The sequence below is a fragment of the Periophthalmus magnuspinnatus genome, chromosome 15 (assembly GCF_009829125.3).
Source record: "Periophthalmus magnuspinnatus isolate fPerMag1 chromosome 15, fPerMag1.2.pri, whole genome shotgun sequence".
NCBI lineage: Eukaryota > Metazoa > Chordata > Actinopteri > Gobiiformes > Gobiidae > Periophthalmus > Periophthalmus magnuspinnatus.
The window spans coordinates 3,205,531-3,230,721 of record NC_047140.1 but is presented as its reverse complement, the minus strand read 5'-3'; the positions used below and the strand labels follow the sequence as shown (position 1 = coordinate 3,230,721).

Below are 25,191 nucleotides of genomic sequence, written 5' to 3'. Positions count from 1 at the left end.
CCTTTTAAGTCTGAAATGACAAATTAAAGTACAGAGTTATGTATAGTGGCATACAGTGTTGGAGTTTCACCATTCTACTGTGTGATGGAATGTCAAAATTAGTATTTAATTTGTTATAACAATGAATCTCTTCACATGTATCTAATCTAGAGGTATGGATAAATAGTTATTTATTCAACTAATTTGAAAACTGAACATGATTGAAATACATAGATATTGACATTTCAAATTCTATTTATTTATTTATTTGAAAAGGGACCACCATCAAACAATGTAAATGTGCCCAAGTTAGTCAATTTAAGCTAATTTCCATGGGTATTCTCTTGGCCAGATGTGAAAGGGCAGCTTTAAAGTAAATACAGGTAAAAATCACAAATTTACAAAATATACAATACAATTGCAACACAAACTTTTTATTATCCAAGTACAATGAAAATGCAAAACAGTATTTGTAGGTTTACCTGATTTTAGTTCTATGTGATATAGGTAAAAATAAAGAATAATGTGGGTTACAAAAACAACATTTAGGACCCCTGTTTGAAAGTCACTATTGCAGCTTCTTATTACAGTCTGTTAGTCTTGCCATTGACCATTGCATTTGACATCCTGCTGCTTGCATTGTTCCATACATTATCTATCATGTACATTTACCATGGCAGAGCCCAAATGTCTGTTATTTCCTGTATTCTCTCTAAGTGTCCCATAGCCCACCCCACTGCAGTCTGCTAACTGTATTAGTTTTGCCATTGCCCATAGTCCATCAACAGCCATGATCCTGCTGCTATAGCCACTGTTCCATACTGTGGCCCATTGCACTTATTGAGTTTTCCTTACCTTGGATTAGATAATATATGCCTTGGATAGGCCACTGAATCTAGGTCAGAGCTATACGCTAGCTCAGCTTTCCACTTTTCCACCTCTCTGTCCTGGGCCCGCCAACAGGATTTTCCACTGTGCTGCTCTCACTGTTTTTCTCTGCTGGTGGAGGGAACTATATATGGTTCGGTATTGTCATTTGTCTTGATCACTTTTGGGTTTTTTCAGAATAAGGCCACAGGTGGGCTCTAGTCTGGAGTTGCAGCTGTTGAGGCAACCTGTTGAAAATATTTGTAGCGTAACTGCTATCGGCCTTAAATCTCTAGCAGAAGCCGAATTTTGGTTTCGGCCAACCAGCTGCCTAAACAATACATAAAGAATACATAAAGAATACATAACGAATACATAACGAATACATAAAGAATACATAAAGAATACATAAAGAATACATAAAGCTTTATTTGAACACGCGAATCGATCATTGTTTTTTCAGGTTCTAAACAATCGGTATCGGCATTGACCATGAAAAAAAAAACATCGATCGATCGCTAGATTTTATTCAAGGGCTTGATGATTTTGAAAAAAAAAAAAAAAAAAAACGACGCCATTTTTAGTGTAGTAAGCATAAAAAGTAGGATTCTGTTCAGAGTGCATATTGTAAAAACTGCAGCAGCATTAACACTTGACTAAAACATTAACTGATTAGCTTCAACAAGAATCCATTGAATTTCAAAAACATGTTTTCCGACGTCTAAACGACAGGTACAAGAAGATTTTTCTATAAAAGATATATTGTTCTTAGCAGAGGACTCTTATCTAAATAACTGAAGTGTTTGCAATTTGATGATTGCACCTCAAATTTCAATTTAGATTCAATACTGATATATTGTCTAGCCCTTGACAGGAAATTTGTTCTTTGGATTTGGCTGATCCTTCAACTACTTTGTCTGTGCTTTCTCTTAAGAGTTGGGCCAATTGTAAGTCTTGAGCATAGATCTTGATTAGCAGTCAGGACAATGAGAATACTCTGAAAAAGCCTATCCAAACATGGAGAGAATATGCAAACTGTGTGGTCAGAGTGCTACCACCCATTACAGTTTATATATACTAAAGAAACCAACACATTTTCTTTTCCAAGCTCAAATGTTAGCTAAAATCATTGACTTGACTACAGGCATCCAGTTGCATCACTTAGGTTCGTCAGACTCACATGTTTTAATGATTCCTCGTCATTCTCGCTGCATGATCACTGCCTTTTTATTTGTCTACTTTATGAGAACTTGCCAAGGGGAGAATGCTGGTGCAAGAGGAGAGAGAAAAGAGAGAGCAGAGGGGGAGAGATCCTAGAGAGAAAATGGAAAAAGCCATTTCCTGCCAAAGTTAGTGGTTGAGTGAGGTTGGTTCATTATATGGGCCTAATGGATACTCCAGGATGCCTCCTCAGCTTACAGAGATGTTAGCCATAGACCTTTTGCTCCATACAAACACATCCCTTACAACTTTGGCCTTTCATTTAATAGGGAAAACAGTTTGCAGTCCCATGTGGAAATATTGCACTGTAGTGTTGTCACAATACTAAAATTTTGAACTCTGTTTTGATGCTAAGCAATAGATTTGATACTCAACACTGATTCCGACACCATAATGATAATAAAACTCTTTCTTTAGAATTAGATTGTGATTTTCAGCATTAAATTATAGTACTTTCTTTTACCGTGTGGCCTTATATCTGTGTAATCCCTCAGTCGTCCATAATGGTCCATGGGTGTATACAGCTCCTGATCTTAAAGATATTGAGGAAAAAGGATCATTTCTGTTCTGTGAATGTGACTTTTTAGTATCGACACTTGCTCAAATGTGCATGTAGTTTTGATACTACTTTAAGTATTGATTTGTATCTGACTTTCGATACTTTTTACAGCCCTATCTCTATGGCAGTGCTGACTGAGCTGTGCCCTAAATCCCCCTGTTTTCTCTCCAGATGGCATGTGTATTAATTGAAATTTTATGCTACCACTGGTCAGATGAAAACCAGGTGTGGGTGTTGAAGAGGTGAGGTCAGTGCAAACTGTTCCCAAAAGACCCTTGGACACCTCCCTGTACATATTGGATCTATACCCCACCCAGCTGACTTAACCAGGGCGGAGGATGCCATATAAACTCAACTTATAAAATTTGATTCTGAAAAGTAAGAAGTACCAAAAGGTGAACTGTGTAACTTTTCTGGAGGTAGGTCCACATTCTGCATGTCTCCAAGGAGATGTTAGTGCTTTGGTATTTTTACAGACTAAAAAGTGGTGTAGCTGTTGGCAGTAACTGCTAGGTAGATAAACTGGTACATCAACATCTCTATGGAGACAAGTAGGGGGCAGAACCCATCAGAAAAGTTACATAGTGCTCCTTTAATGGCATTTCTAGAGAGTGTAATTGGTGCAGCAGGAAGGTGTTGGCATGGCAGATGTACAAGATGTCTGGAATGGATTGTTCACATGGAAAAAGAATGTCCGGGTATTATAATGTCTACGGCCTGGAGTCAGATGATGTTACTCCAGTTGTCGGTGGGGGCTCAGACACAGGAAGTCCAGGAGCCGTGTCCACTCAGTGTCTCATCAGCTAGTTCTGTGCATAGTCACAAATGCTAAATCTAGTCTGAGTTTATAGGTAACGGTGTTATGATCTGAGTAGTACGTGTCTGGATCTTAGTCATCTAGTGTATCATCATGTGCCTAATAAATGAGCACGACAAATGCAATTAAAGGACCTCAACTATGCAGGATCATTGCTTTATTTTTGGGGTGTTGAATGCTATGCTCACTCCAAGAAGCACTGACCAATCAAAAAGTTATCATGACAAAAAATGTATGAAAATCACTTGTTTTTACAGTTTCCTTATTTTTCCCAAAACTTAACCATAACAGACAGGCATTATTTTTATCACGTGGTGGTTTGGTTTTGAGATTAATTGTTTGCTTGTCATTTAACATTCTTAAGCATAATATTCATACTCATATTATTTATCCATATTTGATTAACCAGCTTGAGACTGTGTTTTTTCAAGCAGAACTCTTACTTAATATTCCTGACACGAACACATTTTATAACCAGAAAGTCTCACTGTTGCACTTCAGTATTTTGTCTGATAGAAATGTGTTGCAACTCAATTGAGACATCCTACAGTTTTGTCCCTGTGGTTTTTAATAGAGTTTTTCTTGCAATTAACACAGGTTGCCTTTATGTACTCTGTTGGGAAGTAGTTTTAGTGTAGTCTCAAAGTGTTACCGCTGTGATTATTCTATGCACGGCAACATGTTAAACACTGGGATCCTTCCACCATTTTGTGCAACTAAACAATTTCCAAAGCAATTAAAGCATTAAAAGTACTTCACCTGTGTCCTTCTGAGAGACCACCTTTTTATTTTGTCTCCCAAACCCAAGTGGAAAAGTACAACTAATTTAACCAGAATCACATTTAAAAAGTTCAAATCTCTGTAATTGCGGCAATATTCCTCCCATGTAAAGGTCACTGTACTTGATTGTTAATCTTCTCTATAATGACCAAGAGCAGTTTCAGTGAGAACACATTTTCCTGTAGAAAAACCAGGAACACTACTTTAACTCCTGATAGAAAGAGCTGCCAAATGTCTTTTTAAGCCCAGTTTGCACAGGCACATGGGAGACACATTATCTTGTTGTAGTAATCTTCCCTCTCTGCATTTTATAGGACGTTTTAATGACTATCTCAAATCTCAACCATATCCTGCTTTTTATGTTTAGTCATTTACTTAAAAGAACCATCATGCATAATCGATTTCTTCTACAACTCATTCACAATTACTTTACTCTGAGGTATAAGGATTTAATGATAATAGTCATAATGCATTTGTGTTGTATAGAGCTTTTTCAGATGCTCAGAATCACTTTACAGTTCATTCCATGTCATGTAGCCACAGCTGCCTTGGGTCAGACTGACAAAAGTGAGCCAATGTGCACCATCTGCCCCTCCGTTCACCACCAATCGCTCACACAAACAACACATTTATGCTAGGCAATGTGAGTGAAGTGTCTTCCGAGGACACAACAACAGTTAGCACGAGAGCCACTGCCGCTACATTATCGCATCTAGTATCCCCAGCGGTCGCTCATCCAAATACTAATCAGGCCCAACCCTACTTCGCTTCCGAGATCAGATGAGATTGGGCGTTGAAAAAAAGGAAGAAGTTAGGATAATACAGGATTGCTCAAACATCCAGGAAACACTCAGGGGCATTGACAAGCAGTACCACGTTAATGTAATAAATTAACTTCAGAACAGCACCATCTTTGTTGTAAAGATTTCTTACCGTAATACCGTTATTCCGAGGGGGTCAAATTGTGGACTTGGCCTTGCAATACTTGGTCCATTTTCTTTCTCCTCGCGCTGGGCCATGTGTCTATAAATGGTGTCTTGTGTCTCCCGATCTAAAGAACACACGTTGCATTGAACTCGGTGTGAGGGGATCCTTTCACATTCACTCTTAGGTCAACAGCACTTTCTCAAAGTCGTTTTGTGCACCCAGGCCCCCCCCTTCCTCCTCCCCAGAGCCACCCAGGTAATAGAAAACCCAGTCCAAATGTGTGGACTTTGATACCAGATATAATGTTAATATACAGAAGCTATGGGAATGAATGGCGTTTTCTTCCTCTCTTTTGTGTATAGTGTTGGATGTCGACCGGACTGCTGAGCCACGGCATTCCTCATCATGAGAAGAAAAAAACTGCTGAATTTGTGCTTCTATTATTTGTCCAAAACCTCCTTTATGGTCCAATTTTATGCAGTATTTTGTAGTTTTAAACTAGTCAATTTAAAAGAATTGCCCTTTGCTGGTTTGATCAGGAAGTAAATCAGTTTAGATAAGGCTAAAAGCAATAGAACAATAGTGATGCATTTTAAGGAACACGATTTCAGAGATGAAATGATCACAATGAGTCAGGTGAAGGAGCGTTTATTTAAAAAATGCAGGGAACCACTGGATGACATCATGCTTGTTTTAAGATATGCAAAATTAACTTTTTATTTAATCTTGTTATAAAATTGTTTTTTATAATTCATATTTCTTAGTTTATTCATTTACTCTTTACAAAATGGTCCCCTCTGAGCACAAAATAATCACATTTCAACTTTCCACAGAAAGTCACACAGCAGGTAGAATCCAGTCCATAAAACATCACCCAACAATTCTGAGCTTTTCTGTGGTCAGACTCATAGCTCTATTAGCACAGCAGTCACCTAATGGCTTCATTTATTTATTGTTTATTGTTCATTCCAACTAGTGACAGCGGAGAGCACTCCAATAGCTAAAGTAGTTTTCAAAGTGTATTTCATGTATCATGTTTTTTAACTTAAAATAATGACCAAAAGGCTTGTTTAAATCAATTATAGATGCAAGAAAGCTCTTGACAGGGAGACGGCCTAAATACGCGATTACTCAAACATGCATAAAATAAGGTATGCTTTTAATGAGGAGCCAATGTTATAAAAATCTATACTGGATTAGGGCCCGTAAGGCCAACTTAAATCTACGGTCTATGATAAATTTCCCCTTTAAAAGTACCACACAGAGAGATTCATTGCACTGTCATGCTCTGTTTCAACATACCCGTTGTGCCCTATTTGATATACTTTTATATGTATACAATTACTGCAGTTTGTTTTATTGGTCTCCTTGTCAACGTAGGAAAAACCCCAAATGGCGGAAATCCAGGTTCTAGCCTCACAGAAGAGGCTGTTGTTGATTACATTGAGAAATAAGGAATGGCTGCTAAACCTAATGGTGTTTCCAGATGGCAGGTATATAAGGACACGAATACGTCTCGGAAACATTGGCGTTAAACCATCTCTTCACATAAATACACCTTGCCTGCAAATCTGATGCATTATAAATGTATGAAAATGGATTTCTGAATTTACTTTCTGACTGATTTATAAATTTCCATTTTATCTACAGTATAATTTATACTATCCATGCATTTATAAGTTAATAATAACCATTCCCTTGTGAATCTTTTAAAATTTTATGCCTGACTATTGTTGAATTAAACTAATGATGGAGTTAGTTAAACAAACCAATGCTGTTAACCTTGTAATCTTGTTTTAAGTGATTATAATCAAGCCAGTGTATTGTATGTATCAAGACTCTTTGTGACTACTTAAAAAAACAACTCAACTATTTTTGTTTCTCATAGAATGGCCTTGTATAATAATAAGCATTGATGTACCTCACCAGTTCTCTATCAGTTTATTTTTGGCATCCATGCAACAAGCTTCTCTTGCAGTATATACAAAACATCTCTACCTAATGGTTAGTCCAATAAAGCACTAAGATATAGATTCAAAAAACAAGTTACACAGGTTATGAGAATAATCATTCTGCTTGCTATATTACCCAGTGTTGCAGATATTGCTTTTATTGTGAAGAAATAGTATCACTTATTGGTGTTCTCACAATACAAAAAAGTAGAATGTCATTTTCAACATCAAATGTTCTCACAATACAAAAAAGTAGAATGTCATTTTCAACATCAAATGTTTTCTATTCCCATGTGTCCTTATATCTGTATGATCCCTCAGTGTCCAGGAAGGTTCCAGAGTGGTCCATGGGTGTATACTAGTCTATGTGTCTTATACCATTTTTTCCAGACTGTATGTCGCTCAGTAGTATAAGTCCTGCCAGCCAAAAAATACATAATAATGAAGAAAAAAACATAAGTCGCACTGGGCTAAGTCACATTTTTTGTGGAAATTTATTTTACAAAATCCGAGCCCAAGAACAGATATTTGATCTTTAAAAGCAAGTTATATAAATAACAATAAAATAGAGAACAACAGGCTGAATATCAGTACATCACGCTAACATTACCGTAAATTTCGGACTACAGAGCGCACCTTGATATAAGCCGCACCAGCTAAATTTGAAGAGAAAATCAATTTTGTACATATATAAGCCGCACCTGAATAAAAGCCGCAGGTTTTCATATTGTAACATGAGATATTTACACAGAAAGACGGTGCACCGACACGCTTTTTTTTAAACTGTGCCTGAAAATTGGCACCAACACGACAACAACACGGGATGAACACATCTGCAGGTTTATAAAATAAAGCTGCACCAACACGGAAAATCTGCTTTTATTTCCTCTGAAAACTTTTGTCGTCTTTTTACATTGACCAAGTTGGATTCATTGATGTCGAGCTCACGTGCAGTGGCTCTATTTCAGGGGTCGGCAACTCGCGGTTCCGGAGCCGTATGCGCCTCTTTCAGCCTCATACTGCGGCTCTGCGTGGCTTGGGAACTAACACAGACACAGCTCAGTCCTGCGTAAAGAGCCCTGATTTTCAGACGTTGTGCGCACAGGGGTCAGGAGCAACTTTGGCCCGTCCCTAATGACACACTAATAAGCTCGTCCGTAGATGTATCATGAAAATCCTGCTGGAAATCGCCACAGAAATCTATTTGATGTAGTAGCAAGTATATTATCTGCTCTTGTCTCCGCGATGACGTATCACGTATAACACATCAGACATGTCGCCCAAAAGTAGAGCCACAAGCGAGTGAAAATGAGCCAAAACAAAAGTCTTTGGAGATCTTTTTAACAAAGGGGAAAAGGACAACTGAGGAGCCAGAAGAGGAGACTACGACCTCCAAGAAAAAGAAAGATAAATTTAACAGACAATGCCTACTAAATCTGGGTTTGTCGCTCAGGTGACTCACGCGCACAGAGTCCGCTCTACGTAACATACGGGAAAAGCAAATAAGGCAATGAAACCTTCAAAACTGCTTTGGCACATGGAGAATAAGCACCTGGGATTAAACGATACGCTACGAGTTTTTTTGTTGTTTTTTTAAAGAAACTGCGGAGTAGAGTAGACATAATCACATAATCAGCGCGATGCATGATGCAGCGGTTTGGTGAGTTGTATTTTTTTATGCACTTAAGTTGTTTTTGCCATATTTATCTGCCACGTGTAGAAGGCTTGTCCGTGAAAATAAAACCTACATTATTCCGTTACATTATTGTTATTATACAGTGTTATCTTCATTTTAGATGTCAAAAAGTATTTGTGGCTCCCAGTGTTTTATTTTATGTGGAAAGTGGGTCCAAATGGCTCTTTGCGTGTTAAAGGCCGACCCCTGCTCTGTTTCCTTTCTGTTTCTTTATCTTAAAAACTGCATCATATCCATTTCGTGATGCGCAAAATGATCGTTCAAAATCAAAACTAGTGAATTCTTCAGAGCAGAATCTTTCCCCACGTCTGTCTCACTTTTACGTTTACAGCTAGAGAGCGCCCCCCAGGGTCCGTTATCCAGTAAAATTCCATATATAAGCCGCACTGCTGTAAAAGCCGCAGGGTTCAAAGCGTGGAAAAAAAGTAGCGGCTTATAATCCGAAATTTACGGTACACATTTATATTTATTTAGCTACATGAAGCACAGACAGAACTGAACACGTGTCTGGTACAGCAACAACAAGTTTACTCTGGATCTCACTCTAAATCACTAAATCCATTGAATTTTTCATCCTCGGTGTTGCTTCTGAACAACTCCGCCAACTCCGAAGGTAAATGAAGCACCGCTTCCACGTGGCTGTTATCCTAGAGGAGTGCCCTCGCACGGTTGTCAGTGTGACAGTAACAAAGTTGTGAAATTATTTATTTTAATAATTTCACATATAAGTCGCATCTGAGTATAAGTCACACCCCCGGACAAACTAAAAATAAGTGTGACTTATAGTCTGGAAAATACAGTACTTGTTCTGATGCAGCTCAAGATCATTCTAAAGCCATTAGGCTAATTTCTGTCCTGTGAATGTGACTTTTTGATGGATACCTGATCAAACGAGTAGCTAGTTTCGATACCAGTTTTAGAATTGATCTGGTCTGATTTTTGTTCCTTTTGACATTCCTATCACCTATAGATAAATACTCTGACGTATGCCAGTAGTTGTTTTTGCACATACTCCCAGTTGGCACCTCAGCACCTGCATAATGGCTGCACATTGTGGTCTTGTTTTATTGGCTCCTTTGAGGTTGGGTGAAGTCAGCCTAAGCACCTGCCATATGGAGAAAAACACCCCTCCAACAATATATCCACTCCGACTTGTGGAGTGACAGTGCATGGGCCAAGTGCTCCAAATTAGACTACATTCCTATACTCTGCGAACCTCTATTTGCTTTTATTTCTATAGCAGTTGGCTGTCGGCTGAGCTACAGTGTCATTTTCTCCAACTTGGATATGTGATAGTAGCAACAAATATTGAAGTTTCTCCGCAGTTTTGACAGGTGACTTAAGGCTGAACTTGTCCCATTTATTTATATGCTGTAAGTGAGCTAATGTTTCTATTTTGGTGAACACACATTTTAGGAATAAAGATGGAAAGCGCAAATTGTATATATTTTGGTAGATAGGACTTTTGCGGCTTGTTTAGTTGGAAAATAATAGTAATAGTAATGGTTAGTTAGTAATAGTACCACCAACGACATTAGAAATAGTAGAATTAGCAGTAGTAAGATGCTATTAAAAGTAGTCCCAAAAGCAGGAACTAAGAAAATTAGGAAAAGTTTGCGTAAGTATTAACAGTACTAGGATTTCCTTTATAGATTTGTGAGGAAAAATGACAAATATTGAAGTGGCTCCTTTGACTAGGAACGAGAACTTTCTGTATTACAACAAAAAGTACTAATATTAATACTAATACTGTTACTTTCCCTCATCTCCATTACATATTATAGTCACCATAAAATGTTTTGATGTGCTCTGAAAGTCAGCAGTACTCACACTCCATATATCCATACATGTGTTTTGTAAAGTGTTTGGAAGTAAATCACTCAGTTAAACATATCTTATATTTACACACCCCATTGACATCAGTGTTAATACGTTCAGTCGGTCAGCACTTCCTTTCCAGTACAATTACACTGAGTGGACAGATAGGCACTCGTCCAAGCAACAATCTCCAGCTATCAAAATCTTGGATCAGCGACCATCATTAGCTTTTACGGCGGTAAATATGGTTGCAGCTGACACATCGGAGTGGTATTACAACCCATGGCCATGTTGGAGAGCAGATCAATAAGTTAGATGGGAGGAATTATGACTTGAGTGTAATGGTAGAGTGGGGAAATGATTGGTCTCCTGGCAGCCCCCCTTATGTGTGTTAGAAAGATGAGACGCTGGTGAACAGTGTGCATATGTATGGATGGTAATTTGAGGATAGATTTCTAACAATGAACTGTACCAAAACCACTGAGGGCATATTGGTGTGCGTCCTTGTATATACTATGTTTCATGTCAGCTTAAATATAACCACTAATTATGCAAGTAAATTAATTGTATTATTAGAGAGGGGGTATTATGCAAAATTCTTTCCCTAATCAAAAACATTCCTGAAGAGGTTTTATATGTCATCCATGGATGTTTAAGTAATCTTGTGATCCCTCCTGAGCCCTGTTCAAACCCTCCGTTCAGCTGCACAATTCTGTCTAGGGAGGCACTGATCAGATATCGGTGCCAAAATTAGCTGGATCAGATATCAGCTTCTTAATATTAGTTCAGCTAATATCCTAGTTGGGCATATAAAATTATGTAATAAGACTATTTACTAGTCACAGTTGGTCCAGAACGTCTCATAATCTTTGAACTTTTATTTATACAAAACAGTACTGTAGTTTTGTTTTTAAGGTAATAACTATTATGTTGAGTCTCTGCTCTGATATTGGGCATTGGCAGATTTTTAAACCCATAGTATCGAAAACGGTATTGGAATTGTAAAAGCTGGATGGGTCTATCACTAATTGTGTCCAGTTCTCAGCCCACAAGCCTACGTGATCCATGCTCCCACACAACAATTTTCCATAAATATACAAAAGCAGGTTACAAAACACTACACTACAACTTGACAAACCTGATGCACTGTGCAGTAGTTTCATTAGGGTAATGCACAGCGACTCTAATGTGATGTCTCTCTGAAGGGAGTTGTTTTCGGCATTTTCAAAACAATAAACGCTAACAGGGTGATCTAAATATATCAGTGTTTGAGATTCTGGTGGAGCAAGCGATCCTTATTTGAATCATTTTGTAGAAGACATTTTTGGGGGCCATCCAAGCTTTTCTGTGTGGAGTTGTTTCTCAGTCACAGTATTAGTATAGACACCAGCAGCTTGAGCCACAAATGCCAAAATAAAGCTAGCCATTATGTCCTGTTTACTTCTATATCCCTCATATTGTTCAGTATATTTATTTTTTTTCTTTTTGATGTTGTCGTAAACACAGTACAGTGGAGACATGTAAACTCTGCTGCGGTCCATGTGTGAAAGTGTGACGGAACAGCCATAGCTTCTTTATGGCCTGTCCCTACAGCTGTCAGCCATATTGTGTTTCTGTTACCACAACAAATAAGATGTGTGCCACTGCTGTGCTCAGTCTCCTGCCAGCTTTGTCAATGGGGTTTCTTGCTAAGTACTACCCTTTTTTGCCTTTTTCTCATTAAAACTCCTATGGACTCCTATAGTAAACATATTCAGGCTTTTACTATCTCTTCGGGCAATATAACACTGGTATGTCTCATTGTGTAACAGAGAATAATGTGTATGGAAACAAATAAAGACAACCCTGTCATGGTTTTAAAATGTAGAAGAGCCAGTTGTTTTCAACACAGGGTACTAAGAGTTTGTATGGAATTTAAAGCAAAACTGCAACTTTCTGAAGGTGGCACATCTGTTGAACGATTCCACAAAAATAGAAAGTTGAATCTATACTTTATATATTCCACAGTATGGCATAAACTATATCACCATGGAGAATATTTCAAAGGAACAACATACAACATGTCCATGGAAATAACCCAGAGAAGGCCATCCTCCAAGCCAAATAAGAGTCAGATTTGTGGAGGTGCAAGCCCACGCACTTTAAAGACATGTGTTTTTCTTACTGTTTCAGTGCAATAAAAACATATTTAAAAATGCTTTTATTTTAGTCTATTTTTTGTCAAAAAGCTACACAGAGGAGCTTTAAAAATACGGAGGAGTCAGTATAATACCAGGCCTTTAACTTATAGAATGTATTTTCACTGGCTTATTTTGACTCTTATTTCAAGCATTGCAACATTTTCATCTCGACTTTTGTCATAACCCTCGGAGCGACGCCGTCATGCCCAAAGAAACCAATTGAAATCATCTGTATCATTGCACACAAAACGTTTGGCCACTGACAGTTCATCATATTTTCTGTACTCGACTGAAGTCACTGCTCATTTTGATGAAAAGCACATTTGCACAGACCTCCAGCTAGTGTTTCCACTTTAGATCCTGGCTCCCACACTCAAGCCGTACTCACTGAGTCAGCACAATTATGCTGTTTACATTCTTGTGTTTATTTGTTTCATCACAGAGAGATGAAAAGAGGTGTCAAGTTACAAACAGAGAAATTATATTCAGTGATAGAGGCAAAAGGTTGTCAATCTCAAGGCATAATTTAAACTAGATTTAGATGTGGTGTGACAAGTAAATACATAAGCATCATCAGCTTATAGACTTTTCATGGGGCTTTCCGTATATATGGGTCTTTTCTTTCATGGGTTGCCACGGCGAATCGTCTGCATATGTTTAGTTGTATCCTCTGCGTCCTCTTCTCTAATGAAACAGCTTGAGTCTGCACTTTGGTCTTCCTCAAGGCCCCTTATACATATTTGGGTTTGGATTGTATCTCAAAAATAATATCAGATGGAAAGATTTGTTTGATTTTCAGTCTTGTATAGAGTTTACAGAGTTTCACCATACCCTGCTGTTTTTGCTTTGTCAGACTTTTTTCAATTATTTCCATGTCCGAGTTGAGTCTTCCAAATCGATTTTTGAACTGAGGAGAATTTCAAAAGCACTTGACTGTGTTTCTTATTGCTGATTTTGATCTTTATTATGCAACAGTGCAGCAACATGTACTTAATTACTGGACTGGATTTCAAATCTTGATGGTTTAGGGGTTTTTCTTTCAAGATGGGCTGTGTAACTGTTCTGGTTGGTCACCTGCCTGTGTCCATTTTCATGATATTCCACTCCCTGAAATGATCCACAATATTAAACTGTCATGTCTTACATTTATTTAATTCTTGTGTATTATTGCTCAAAGGAGAAATATCTCACCTGTAATGTGGCCTGATATTATTATTTGCTTGTCTCCACCAAGATAGGCAAGTTAATAAGATTTCCATGGTAACAAGCATGGCAGAAAAGTATAGTGCAACTTTAAAAAAACATACAGTATTTTAAGTGTTGTTTCAGAGTCTGATCCAACAAACATAAGCATTATTTTTTAAACAACTTTGTCATTATCTGATCATGGAAATTTCTATACTGAAGTGTTCCTAAGTATAACCTCAGTTTCAGCTTCTTTCTTTGACGGTCACTTTCTGTTTTTGTTTTTTTCTTTCTTGAATATACCTGTAATCTAACTTCGTTCTCACGTGTGTGCAGGTTGGTGGTTCGTTAGCACCGCAGAGGAGCAGGGCTGGGTCCCCGCCACTTATCTGAACTCCCACAGCGGCACTCGTGATGACTTGGAGCTTGGTGCCTCAAAATCTGGAGAAGGTAAACCCATTTCAAATCGCATTTATATTACCCCCCACCAACCTACCCACCCACTGCAGACAAGACAGCCACACAGACACTGCCCAACCCTCTAGTCTAGTGCACCCCTAATCTGTGACAAAATGCAACAAATTCACCTTGAGCTCTACTTTTCTACCCCTAGCTGGTCTGAACAAGTTGCTTTTAGTGTAGATTCAGGCCTCGGTAAACATAGGGGAGGAGCGCTAGACCGCGAAACCACTGCAAACTGTATATTCTGTATACTAATGCACTGTATAAGGCTTGGAGATACTATTGGCCCACGTGAGCTCATGAAAGAACCATGTGTGACCAGCCAGCAGGACACAAAATATATGCATTTTCGCTAATTTATCATTAACTTATACGAGTTGTTAATGAAAGAAATATTTGCCATGCTGTTTTGTGTGGTACTGCCATAGAAGGCTCCGTTATAGTGGCTAATGCAGTAGATTTTAAAGGCCAACAGTCAGAACAGAATCCAAACGTCTATACGAAAAACATCAGATTTGAGGACAGCATGGCATGTCAACATAGAAGCCAAAAAACTATCAAAAGGATGTCATTACCAATTTACTTTTCAGATAATGCATATTTGGACATGAGCAACAGCCAAGCATGGATTCAATCCTTTTAATATTTCAAAATATAGGCGGGTGTTCTGGATCGGAGTTGCCAAGATGGGTGACATAACAGGAGTAGGCAAACATAATTTTACCATCAGTACAGAACCAAAACAGAACATCAGCTTATGAGACCACCCAAACAACAATGCAGGGTGCTTCTTTGACAGATGCACTCTGCCAGAGGCTCATAGTTGCCAGAGTAAGATTGAATAAAACTACACATTTTTCATTTATCAGCTATTTCCAAACCTTGATAGAAAACACATATTCCTTTGCTTGTCGACTGTCAACATATACGCCAAAAATATTGAAATGCATGTCAATACGAATCACTATATCACATACTCTTGATTCTTCCTTAACATTAGCCAAACTGAAAAATATGTCAAACTCCTCAAAGGATTCTATTGTTTTAACGTATCTGCATTGTGTTATGGAAAAATCCAACCAACTCTGAGTACGAAAATAATTATATCCCCATTCCAAACAAACATTGAGATTTTCCAGCAGCGTGGCCAGCTTATCTTTTACTGTACATTTTATGCTAGCTGTAACAATAGTAAATCCCATTGGCCTTGTATATCTTATGAGTTCAGAATAGCTACAGTTTCACAATTTGTTGAAACCACTATTTTACACGCAATACATCATTCCACCAGGGATTTCCACACGACAAATGTATGACCAAGTACACCCAGGCCCTTCTATCAACTGTTGGGGAGATAGTGAACCTGGCTGTCAGTGTCGATTTGGGAAGAAAACAGAATACGTCAGTGTAATTAGTGTTTATGTGTCTAGCCAGTGGAGAGAATGGCATAAAACTCATAAAACATCTTCTTGTCAGTCTTGTGGTCCTCACCCCTCGATAGCAGGAGAGGAATTCCTTCATATTTCATGACACTTCGCCCCAAAAGCTCGGAAATTGCTGAAAGCTGCAAATGTAAACCTTTTCTCCATATTGCAGAGTAAGCAGGAGGCCCCCGCCTAGTTTTGCTTTTATTTGACAGAACAATAAATCCAATGTTTAGGCTTGAAGGCAGATAGATTCATAAAACATTTCACAGACTGTATGGAGAGTGCAGGCTAAGGCGTTGCACTTGAGTCATTTAATCAGATTTGACCTTTTGAAGTTTAGTCTTATGTTTGAGCCAGCCCATAATGTGCATGTGTTGAGCCAGGTCACTGCCACATTTAGCATTTGAAATAAAGCAAAAGAGAGAAAAATACAGTAGATAAGCACCAAGAATTAATGATTTGATCTGTAACATGTTCAGCTAACAAACAAGATTTACACATTACAGAATTGGCAATGTATCCTTAATTATTTTTGGCTTAATTTTATAGCTGTTAAGTTGTGTTGTCCATGTACTTTTTTTTAATTATTTTTTTTATTTTTTATTTTTATTATTATTCACAAAAAATGAAATATTGACCCCTATATGTTTTATGTTTTTTGATTTATTTATCTGTGTTTTTTTATCATATGTTGATCCAAGTATGTTGTTTTTTTTAAATATATTTTTTGAATAATTTTGAAAAAAAAGTACATTTATTGGTGCACTGGCTCACTGGTTCTTTCTCTCTCATGTATAAAGTTCTGTTTGTGTGTAACTTCAAAGAAAAAAATGAAAAAAAGAAAGAAAATGTGTGACTGTATTTGGTATAATAATGAACCCTGTAACTATATAAAATAAAAATTACAAAAAAAAATGTTATAGTATTGACTTAATATCTTAATTCAACAGATTTAAATGCTTTGGCCACTTTTCTACACCTACGTTTGAACTTTCAAGTTATATTTATGTTCACTGAAAAACAACCCTATTTTAGCTCCAAAATTAGATAAAAAAACGTCTTCCTTCTAACTTAGCCATCTTCCCATCTGCTCTTTTAATTGAGTGGCATCCCCGCAGACGCAATGTGTGTGCCAGATGCTGTAGGATGAGAAAACCATGCCAAACAGCTTCCTAATTAAAAACCACACAGAATGTCTTTAACACTTCCTCTATAACCTGCACTCACCCGTGCACCTGTTCACCCATCCTCTCCCACTTCCGCCAACCTCCATGTTGTTCCTCTAATCTCCCATGAGTCTGTGTGGCTAATCATCACACGGACGCCATTTTGGATCCATGTGTGTTGTGCGTCCTGTAACATGTGTGTGTGTGTGTGTGTCTTCCATGCTGTGTTTGTTTACGTCTGGTGTCCACGTGTGTCAGTCCCAAAGAGGCACAAGGCCCATCTGAAGAGGCTGGACCGCAGGTGGACTCTGGGCGGGGTCATCAGCAGGCAGCAGAGCCGAGGTGAAGCAGATAACAAATTTTAACCAAATCACATCTGTCTACTCACACTGTCTTATGTTCAGCTAACCATGTGTGCTTCCAAACATGTGTGTAGTCTTCATATTGTAACATCATCACGTAGCAGCAGTCGTAGTAGTTCAGGAATAAGAAAAAACAATCGCCTTTTAGAGGCTTTTAACAGTAACAACGGCCTGTGATTATCCCTGACAGGTGTTTCTTTGTCATAGTTCGACATCAGAGCGTGTTCATATTGAAGTAGTTCTTTAGTCATGGTTCAAAATTAGGTACGAGCCCTTTAAATGAAAAATCCACCTCAATAAATCCAATAATTTGAGTTAAAATGTACGTGTTTGTGTGCGATTTACACAGTGACTGCATAGCTATCGTTTTAGACTATGAAATGCTGAAATGAGTAATTATTCTACTATTACTACTATTACGATGTTACTGTTAGAGTATAAGCTTCAGCCTGATTAGCATGACCTCAATCTTAATTCAACCATTTCATCATCTGTAAGATCCACTCCTCAGTCCTCAGGCGCCCTTTGGATACTTTCATACAGGCCGATCCTTCAGCATTGATTTTGGCTTGAATGGGATTGGCTATGAAATGCTTTTAAAATCTTTGATGAAGCAGGCCTAGGTAATGCTGTGTGCACTCATATTACATGTTACTTTGACTGAATTGAAAAGGACCATAGGATTTTATTTTCCACAAAGATCTGAAGTATTGCTTTCAACGTGGTAAATGAGTTAAATGAATGTAGCATGAAGTAGAACGATAACTGAGGCGTATAAAACAGAACAGAGGTGCGTTAAGTAAAGTAACCAAAAAAGTAAGAGTAGTAGTAGTATGTTGGAATAATTTAACTCAAGTAGAAGTACAGAGTAGTGGTCCAAGATATACCTCAAGTAAGAGTACAAAAAGTATGTGGGGAAACTACTACTCAAAGGACTAATAAAAAAATAAATAAAGCGCAACATCTGTTATTTTCAAAAGATATACCACAAACGATTTAAAAGCTAAATCTTGATCTTTATCTGAAGATGTGGTGCTAGAAAGAGAAATGTTTAAATCAGAAGAGGAACCAAATCATTTACATCGGATTGGAATAGGAGTAAAAAGTATTGTGTTAGAAAACTACTAGTGCAATTTGAAGAAATTATTCAAGTAAATGCTCTACTCTGAATCTTCTCTGAACAACAGCGTTTTGGCTTGCTGCACATTTCTTCAAAATGAAACAATCCTCAAACAATCTTGTTATTCTCAGCAGGATAATTGCAGTCATTTGGTCTCACAGATGTTCTTATCAAGTCCAAGGCTCTTTTCGTCACATAAGACTCTGCTTGGACATTTGACAGGGGGAGCGCAGATAGGCTATTGAGTTCAACACAGACTTTGTGCTTGGCAGGCGTTCCTAGAAAACCTCTCTGGACTGAAGCTGTTTCCACCCTGGGCCTGAAACACTGCCTTGTGCTAGAAAAAAAAAAGAAAAAAATATGAGTGATGTTTTGCTGACTGCACAGAAATCCGTTATAACTGTGATGCCGGCGATGCATGTTGTGGTTAGCATAGCATCTGATTCAAAGTTTCCCTTCACTGCACCACTGGAGATTGTTTGAAAGAGGCTGCTTGGAGGAAAAGCGTTCTACCAGCCGGAACAAAAAAAGTCCGGAAGATTAAGAAAAAATAAAAATAAAGTGCACTAAAATATTCTATGCACATGCAGCAGACTGGAGATTTGCTGGTACAAGGGAAATGCCATCCCACACACACTACTTAGCTCCAAGACAAATTGACTTTTGCTTGACCGAACTGGGAGGGAGGTTTTGGAAGTAAGGCGCCACGTTTTCGGTTCCTCTGGGCTGGGCTTTGAACGCACCTCTTCTCCGTGAGCTGTCTCTGTTTACCCAGGAATGGGCAGTAATGACAGGAAGCGGTGTCTCTGCGCTGCCCCTTTGGCCTTGTGGGAATGTGTAAATCAGCAGGAGCTCAATTATGTGGCGTGTATAGAGGGGATGCTGGCTGTCACCAGGCCAAGGACAGCGTCAGTCTTGTCATAATGAACACATCAGAGAAAATAGGACAGAAAACAGAACGTATACACTGGTTGCATTTTAGTTATAGTCACATAATGGTTTAGTCATAATAAGCACATAAATGTAATGTAATATCATCGTGTAATGTTTGACAGAACTGCAGAAAAATATAAAAAAAACATGTATATGATACTTTTTTAATTTTGCAAAAGAGCTTGATTCTAGTTTGTGAACAGTAGTAGTAGTAGTTGTTGTAGTTGTAGTTGTAGCTGTAGTTGTTGTAGTAGTAGTAGCTGCAGTAATAGTAGTTGTTGTAAGAGCTGTAGTAGTAGTTGTTGTAGTAGTGGTCCTTGTAGTAGTTGTAGTTATAGTAGTTGTTGTAACAGCTGTAGTAGTTGTTGCAAAGGAGCTTGATTCTAGTTTGTGAACAGTAGTAGCAGTAGTAGTATGTGTAGTAGTGTTGTTGTAGTTGTTGTAACAGCTGTAGTAATTGTAGTGGTAGTAGTAATAGTTGTAGCTGTAGTGGTTGTTCTACTAGTTCTAGTAGTAGTTGTAGTTGTTGTAGTTGTAGTAGTTGTAGTAGTAGTAGTTGGAGTAGCTGTAGATGCAGCAGTAGTAGTCAAATATATTCTGACTTTCCACATACTACTTTTCATTTTAGCCAAAGTACAAAATTGACTGAATAATTACATTTAAATTCAACTACGTTTTCTCAGCTTTACATGGTATAAAAGTACAACTTCAAAAACAGGAAACATGACTGTTTCCACTGTTGCCAGTTTCACTTGTGGCTATTGCCAGTACTACAAATACAAGCAAGTGAAATACATTCTTTTGCATATAAACAATAACAAACTGTTAATTAAAACTTAAAGATGCCATTTGCAATTGGCTACATCTATGACAATCCACGTATAGTTATTGCATATCCAGCTTTAATCTCAACCTGATATTTACTATCTGTATCGACTCGGTTATAAAGTGGATTTTGTTTCATAAAATTTTACTGGCAAAACTGATTCAAGAGTGTTCGCCAAGGAGCCTTTTACACACATAGCACTTTTACTGCTACAGCTGGTGGATGCACTGCCAGGAAGAACAATAACTCAGACATGCTTTATCTACTACTGAAGAAGAGATACACATCCACTAGTTATATGCCATAAAATAATTACAATAAAGCAAAAAGCAGAATAATTACATAAAACATATTTCTGCATGTAAATTTGACATATTTCTATTTCTCTATTTATATCTTATACTCATATTTCATTGCTGACTTTTATAGAGTTACAACCCAGATGTCTTCGCCTTGTACTAAAACTTAAATGGGATTTTTGTTGTTATACTTTTGACAGAAGAGAAGTACGTAACGGTGCAGGCCTACTCCAGTCAGGGCAAAGATGAAATTGCTTTTGAGAAAGGGGTCATAGTGGAAGTCATTCAAAAAAACCTTGAAGGCTGGTGGTTCATCAGGTAAGTGTCATACAATTTGAAACAATATTTCTATCATAAACTTATCGCTGTATTGAATGCAACATGTGTCATTGTTTTTTACAGATACCAGGACAAGGAGGGTTGGGCTCCGGCTTCTTACCTGAAAAAAGTGAAAGATGACTTCAGCCCGCGTAACAAGAAGCCAGCTACAGGTCCGGTGGAAATCATCGGTAACATCATGGAGATTAGCAACCTGCTCAACAAGAAGACCTCCAACGAGAAGGACATCCAGACTGAAGGGGTCCCAGAGAGCCCCCAGGTGGCCAAGAAGGAGATCAGCCTCCCCATGCCCTGTCCCGAGTCCAGCCCCAGCAACAGCCAATCGGAGGCCAAAACCAAAACTGAGCCAGCTTCACCTGCTATTGCTCGCATCGCTCCTCATCGGGTGGAGATAGGTTAGGCCACTAAATGCTAAGTAACTGTTGAATCCAAGTAACTTGAATCCAGAGCTGAATTACAAATCGACTGAAATGTGAAGATCTGAATTGGAACATACTAAAGATAGTGTATATTACAGCAGTGTTAACAGTACAAAGGCATGTATAATCATTTAGAGGTCAGTCATAAATTATTCAAATATAGTGCAATGTCTAGCATGGCAGTATGATCGCTAATAGCAAGGCTGTACAATATTTTCAAAGTTTTAACTTGGTTTGCCTTTGTAACAATAAACCTAAAGCAGGATTATTCCCAAAAATGATTCTATATGTGCTATATCATTAAAAGCATGAGCTGCAGTAAATTAATTAGAATTAAACATTTTAGCACATAGTTTTGTGTTACTGAAGTTATTTATTTAACCCACTTTAGATAAATTCTTATTGCAGTCCACCAAAATAACAAAAACTCCCCCACACGTATAAAGAACGATAAATATTGACCACAAAAACGATTGTTCCCTCTATCATTAATTGGACGATAAGTCGATATTCTGACAGACATTTGTGTTCCACTTGTGTACGCAGATGACCTGGCAAATAATAAATACATCAACATGTTGGAATAATCTACACACTGCACACTAATACTTAGTTTAGCAAGTTTTTAGTAAGCCATAACTCTTTTTGACTTAAAATGTGAAACTATTTAAACAAACAACTCATGTATCATTTGTGTTTTATAGGATCTCCAGTTCTCAGGCAAAAACCTCCCCCACGAAGAGACGCCACATTGGTAAGTTCAAATTGTTCAAATGTGTATTACCCAGTATCAATAAAACAATATACTATTGCATAATACTGTGTTGAGTGATTCTGTTTATAATTATCTCGTATACTATTTGTATTTAGGGATTCCAGCTGCCCTCCCCACCAGAGGCCCCTACAGTTGAGGCAGAGTACTACACCATTGCAGATTTCCAGTCCTGTATATCAGATGGCATCAGTTTCAATGGAGGGCAGAAAGCAGATGTAAGCCTTAACCCTGATTAACATTTTTAATTCTATTCAGAATTGTCACAAACTTGACATGTGTTTTTAGGTGATTGAAAAGAATTCAGGAGGCTGGTGGTATGTCCAGATTGGAGAGAAGGAAGGATGGGCCCCATGTTCGTACATCGATAAACGCAAAAAGCCCAATCTGAACCGCAGAACAAGCACTCTGTGTCGCCCCAAAGTTCCTCCTCCTGCTCCCCCTGTCAAAAAGCAAGATTCAGTGGAGACCGCACCTCCAAGCAGTCCTGGGTCTGAAGCTCCGGAGTCTCCTGTATCTCCTAGCAGACCTGTCTACGAAGAACCAGAATATGATGTGCCTGCCATTGGCGATTTAGACCTTGAGTCGGAGTTTGAGTTTCTGAGAGGAGAAGGGTCCTTGGTGGATACAAAAATGGAGGACACTTCTTCTGAAAGAGGATCTCAACTTTCTTCAAAGCCCTCCCCAGCATCTTCTCTCCACAGTGCCTCCTTCAAGATGGGAGAGTCGTTTGAAGATAGCCAAGAGGCCGAAGCCGAGAAAGAGTGTATCTATGAGAATGACGGCTTTTGGCCCTTCCGAGAGACCCCAGAACGCCAGTGCAGTCGGGATTCAAATTCCTCCAAGACAAGTGTTTTGTCTGATTCTGGCAAGACCGCTTCTAACCATACACCTTCATCGGGAGGGTGGAGACCTGCAGGCAGCAAACTGAAAATTGATTTAAATGGGAGTTCCTTTGCTAAATCTGAAGATATGTCCAGCCCGAAATCAGCCTCAACTGAGTCCACGCCAAAGAAAGATAAAGATGAAAACAAAGAGTTCTCTTCCACTAAGGCTGCCAAACTCAAACCAGTGGTGAGGCCTAAACCACAAATGGCCAAATCCCCAAGCGCTGAGAAGATGGATATCAGTACTTTGAGAAGACAGCTGCGTCCAACAGGGCAACTCAAAAACGGCAACAAGACATCCAAAGGTGAAGATTCTGAAACAGCTTCTGTGGTTTCGTCTGAGGATTCCTTCTCTTCTCAAAGCACATCTGATCTTTCATCTAACTATTCCAAAGGGAGCAGGGGTGACTCCGACCTGGAAGGGTGCATGCAATATCGCACAACGGACCCGTATGAAAAAGTGCAGGAGTCTGAGCTCAGCTTCCCCGCAGGAGTGGAGGTTGAAGTGTTGGAGAAGCAGGAAAGTGGCTGGTGGTACATTCGTTGGGGCGACAATGAAGGTTGGGCTCCCACTTACTACCTGGAACCAATCCGGCAACAAGATGAGATGGTGGGATCAGAATCAGATGGCTCTCCCACAAAAAGTCTCAGCAAGTCCAACAGTCTGGAGAAGAATGAGCAAAGAGTCCAAGCTTTGAACAACATCAACCAAAACTTAAAGAAAGTCACTCCACCTATTCCATCCAAACCTCCAGGTGGCTTCACCAAACCTTTAGGATTATTTGGTGCATCCAAAAAACAAAACGGCACCAAGCAGCAGCAGGTAGTCAGGCCCCAGTCTGTCTTCATATCTGCCCCTATTATGGATGGCCCCAGCCCTGTTAGCTCCTTAAGAAGAAATGAGTCTTTGAATTCTACAGACCACCCCCGCGCTAGCCCCACAGTGCGCCGGAATGCTTCATTCGGCACTGTACCTCGGAATCTCACCCCAAATAACATCACACTTCCGAGCAGGTACAGGGCAGGAAATGGTAGTTCTGAATCTCTCAGCCACAGCTCTCAGAAGAATACTGTGCCAATCTCTACCGTTAAACCAAAACCGCACATCATCCACAACAATCTACGGGATGTGTACGTGTCTATTGCGGATTACCATGGCGACGAGGAAACTATGGGATTTCCCGAGGGCACATCTTTGGAAGTTCTGGAACGGAATCCCAATGGCTGGTGGTACTGCAAAGTTCTGGACAATGGCCGACCAAGGAAAGGATGGGTCCCCTCAAATTACCTCGAGAAGAAGCACTAGCACTCATGTACGGAGCTGGAAGAACTCTTTTAACATGCGTGTAAAGACTACTTTAACAGATTCATTTATTTTATGAAGACCATTAAATGTGTTAAATACGGATTCTGTTCCCGGTACCTGTGCCAAAGCGATCAGCCAGATCAGATTATGAGTGTTAATGAAGTGGGACATCTGGTAAAGTGCAGTGGTTGTGATGGAGGGCCACAGAAGTTATGTCGGAGGATGTTGGAACAAACCAAAGAGAAAAGCAGAAAGTGGGGATGGATGCTGTCATCAGGCTAACCTTAACTTGAAACAAGATGTCTGAAAATGTTTTTATGTACAACTTTTAATGTCTGTCCTTTTATAAAGTTGTTAAGGCATTTAAAGCTTTCTGCATGTTTGAAAGGATCCATTATACTGACTATGCCTAGGGCTGTTAAACTAAGCAATTTTCTACTCCTTTTTATGAAGACATCTAAATGTTTGACTAGCATGCTTTTTGTGCTAGTGTTGTGTGACGCTTGTTTGCATGTTTTTATATTCCAGTCCTTATGTGATATATTTTACCCATTTATGTGTCCGCTTTCAATGTAATGAAACAAATTGAGCATCCTAAACTGTAGCAGTATTTTCCTCAATCTACCAAATCTTTGGGTTCTTCATTTCAGCAACTATTTATTCTCAGTTCTCTAATGATGTAACACATTAGAGAGACGTTTAATAGTCAAAACTATATCCTATAATATTTTGAAATTTCTGCTGGGCAGTAAATTTGACAAACATTACTCTTTGAGCTGCTGCAGTAATTGTGATGCTTGTTTTTGTTTCCTGTTAACTGTGTGACCAAAGATGTTAACAGATGTGCCTAAAGAACCAAGTAAATAAATGCACTTTTTAACTATCTATAAAA

The 25,191-nt window shown here is 38.7% G+C and overlaps 1 protein-coding gene across 2 annotated transcripts in view; it reads left to right on the top strand.

The window, feature by feature from the left end:
* LOC117382169 (SH3 and PX domain-containing protein 2A-like) overlaps nt 1–25,191 on the top strand; it is a 64,728-nt gene extending 39,537 nt beyond the window's left edge. The window contains exons 8-14 of one of the 2 annotated variants that reach the window (XM_033979235.2): nt 14,318–14,431; nt 17,295–17,378; nt 20,777–20,894; nt 20,979–21,310; nt 22,039–22,088; nt 22,205–22,324; nt 22,395–25,191. In XM_033979235.2, the coding sequence (XP_033835126.1) occupies nt 14,318–14,431; nt 17,295–17,378; nt 20,777–20,894; nt 20,979–21,310; nt 22,039–22,088; nt 22,205–22,324; nt 22,395–24,299 (2,723 nt within the window). In that variant the 3' untranslated portion in view covers nt 24,300–25,191. The remainder of the gene's footprint in view (nt 1–14,317; nt 14,432–17,294; nt 17,379–20,776; nt 20,895–20,978; nt 21,311–22,038; nt 22,089–22,204; nt 22,325–22,394) is intronic. The other variant, XM_033979236.2, reaches the window with a different exon arrangement.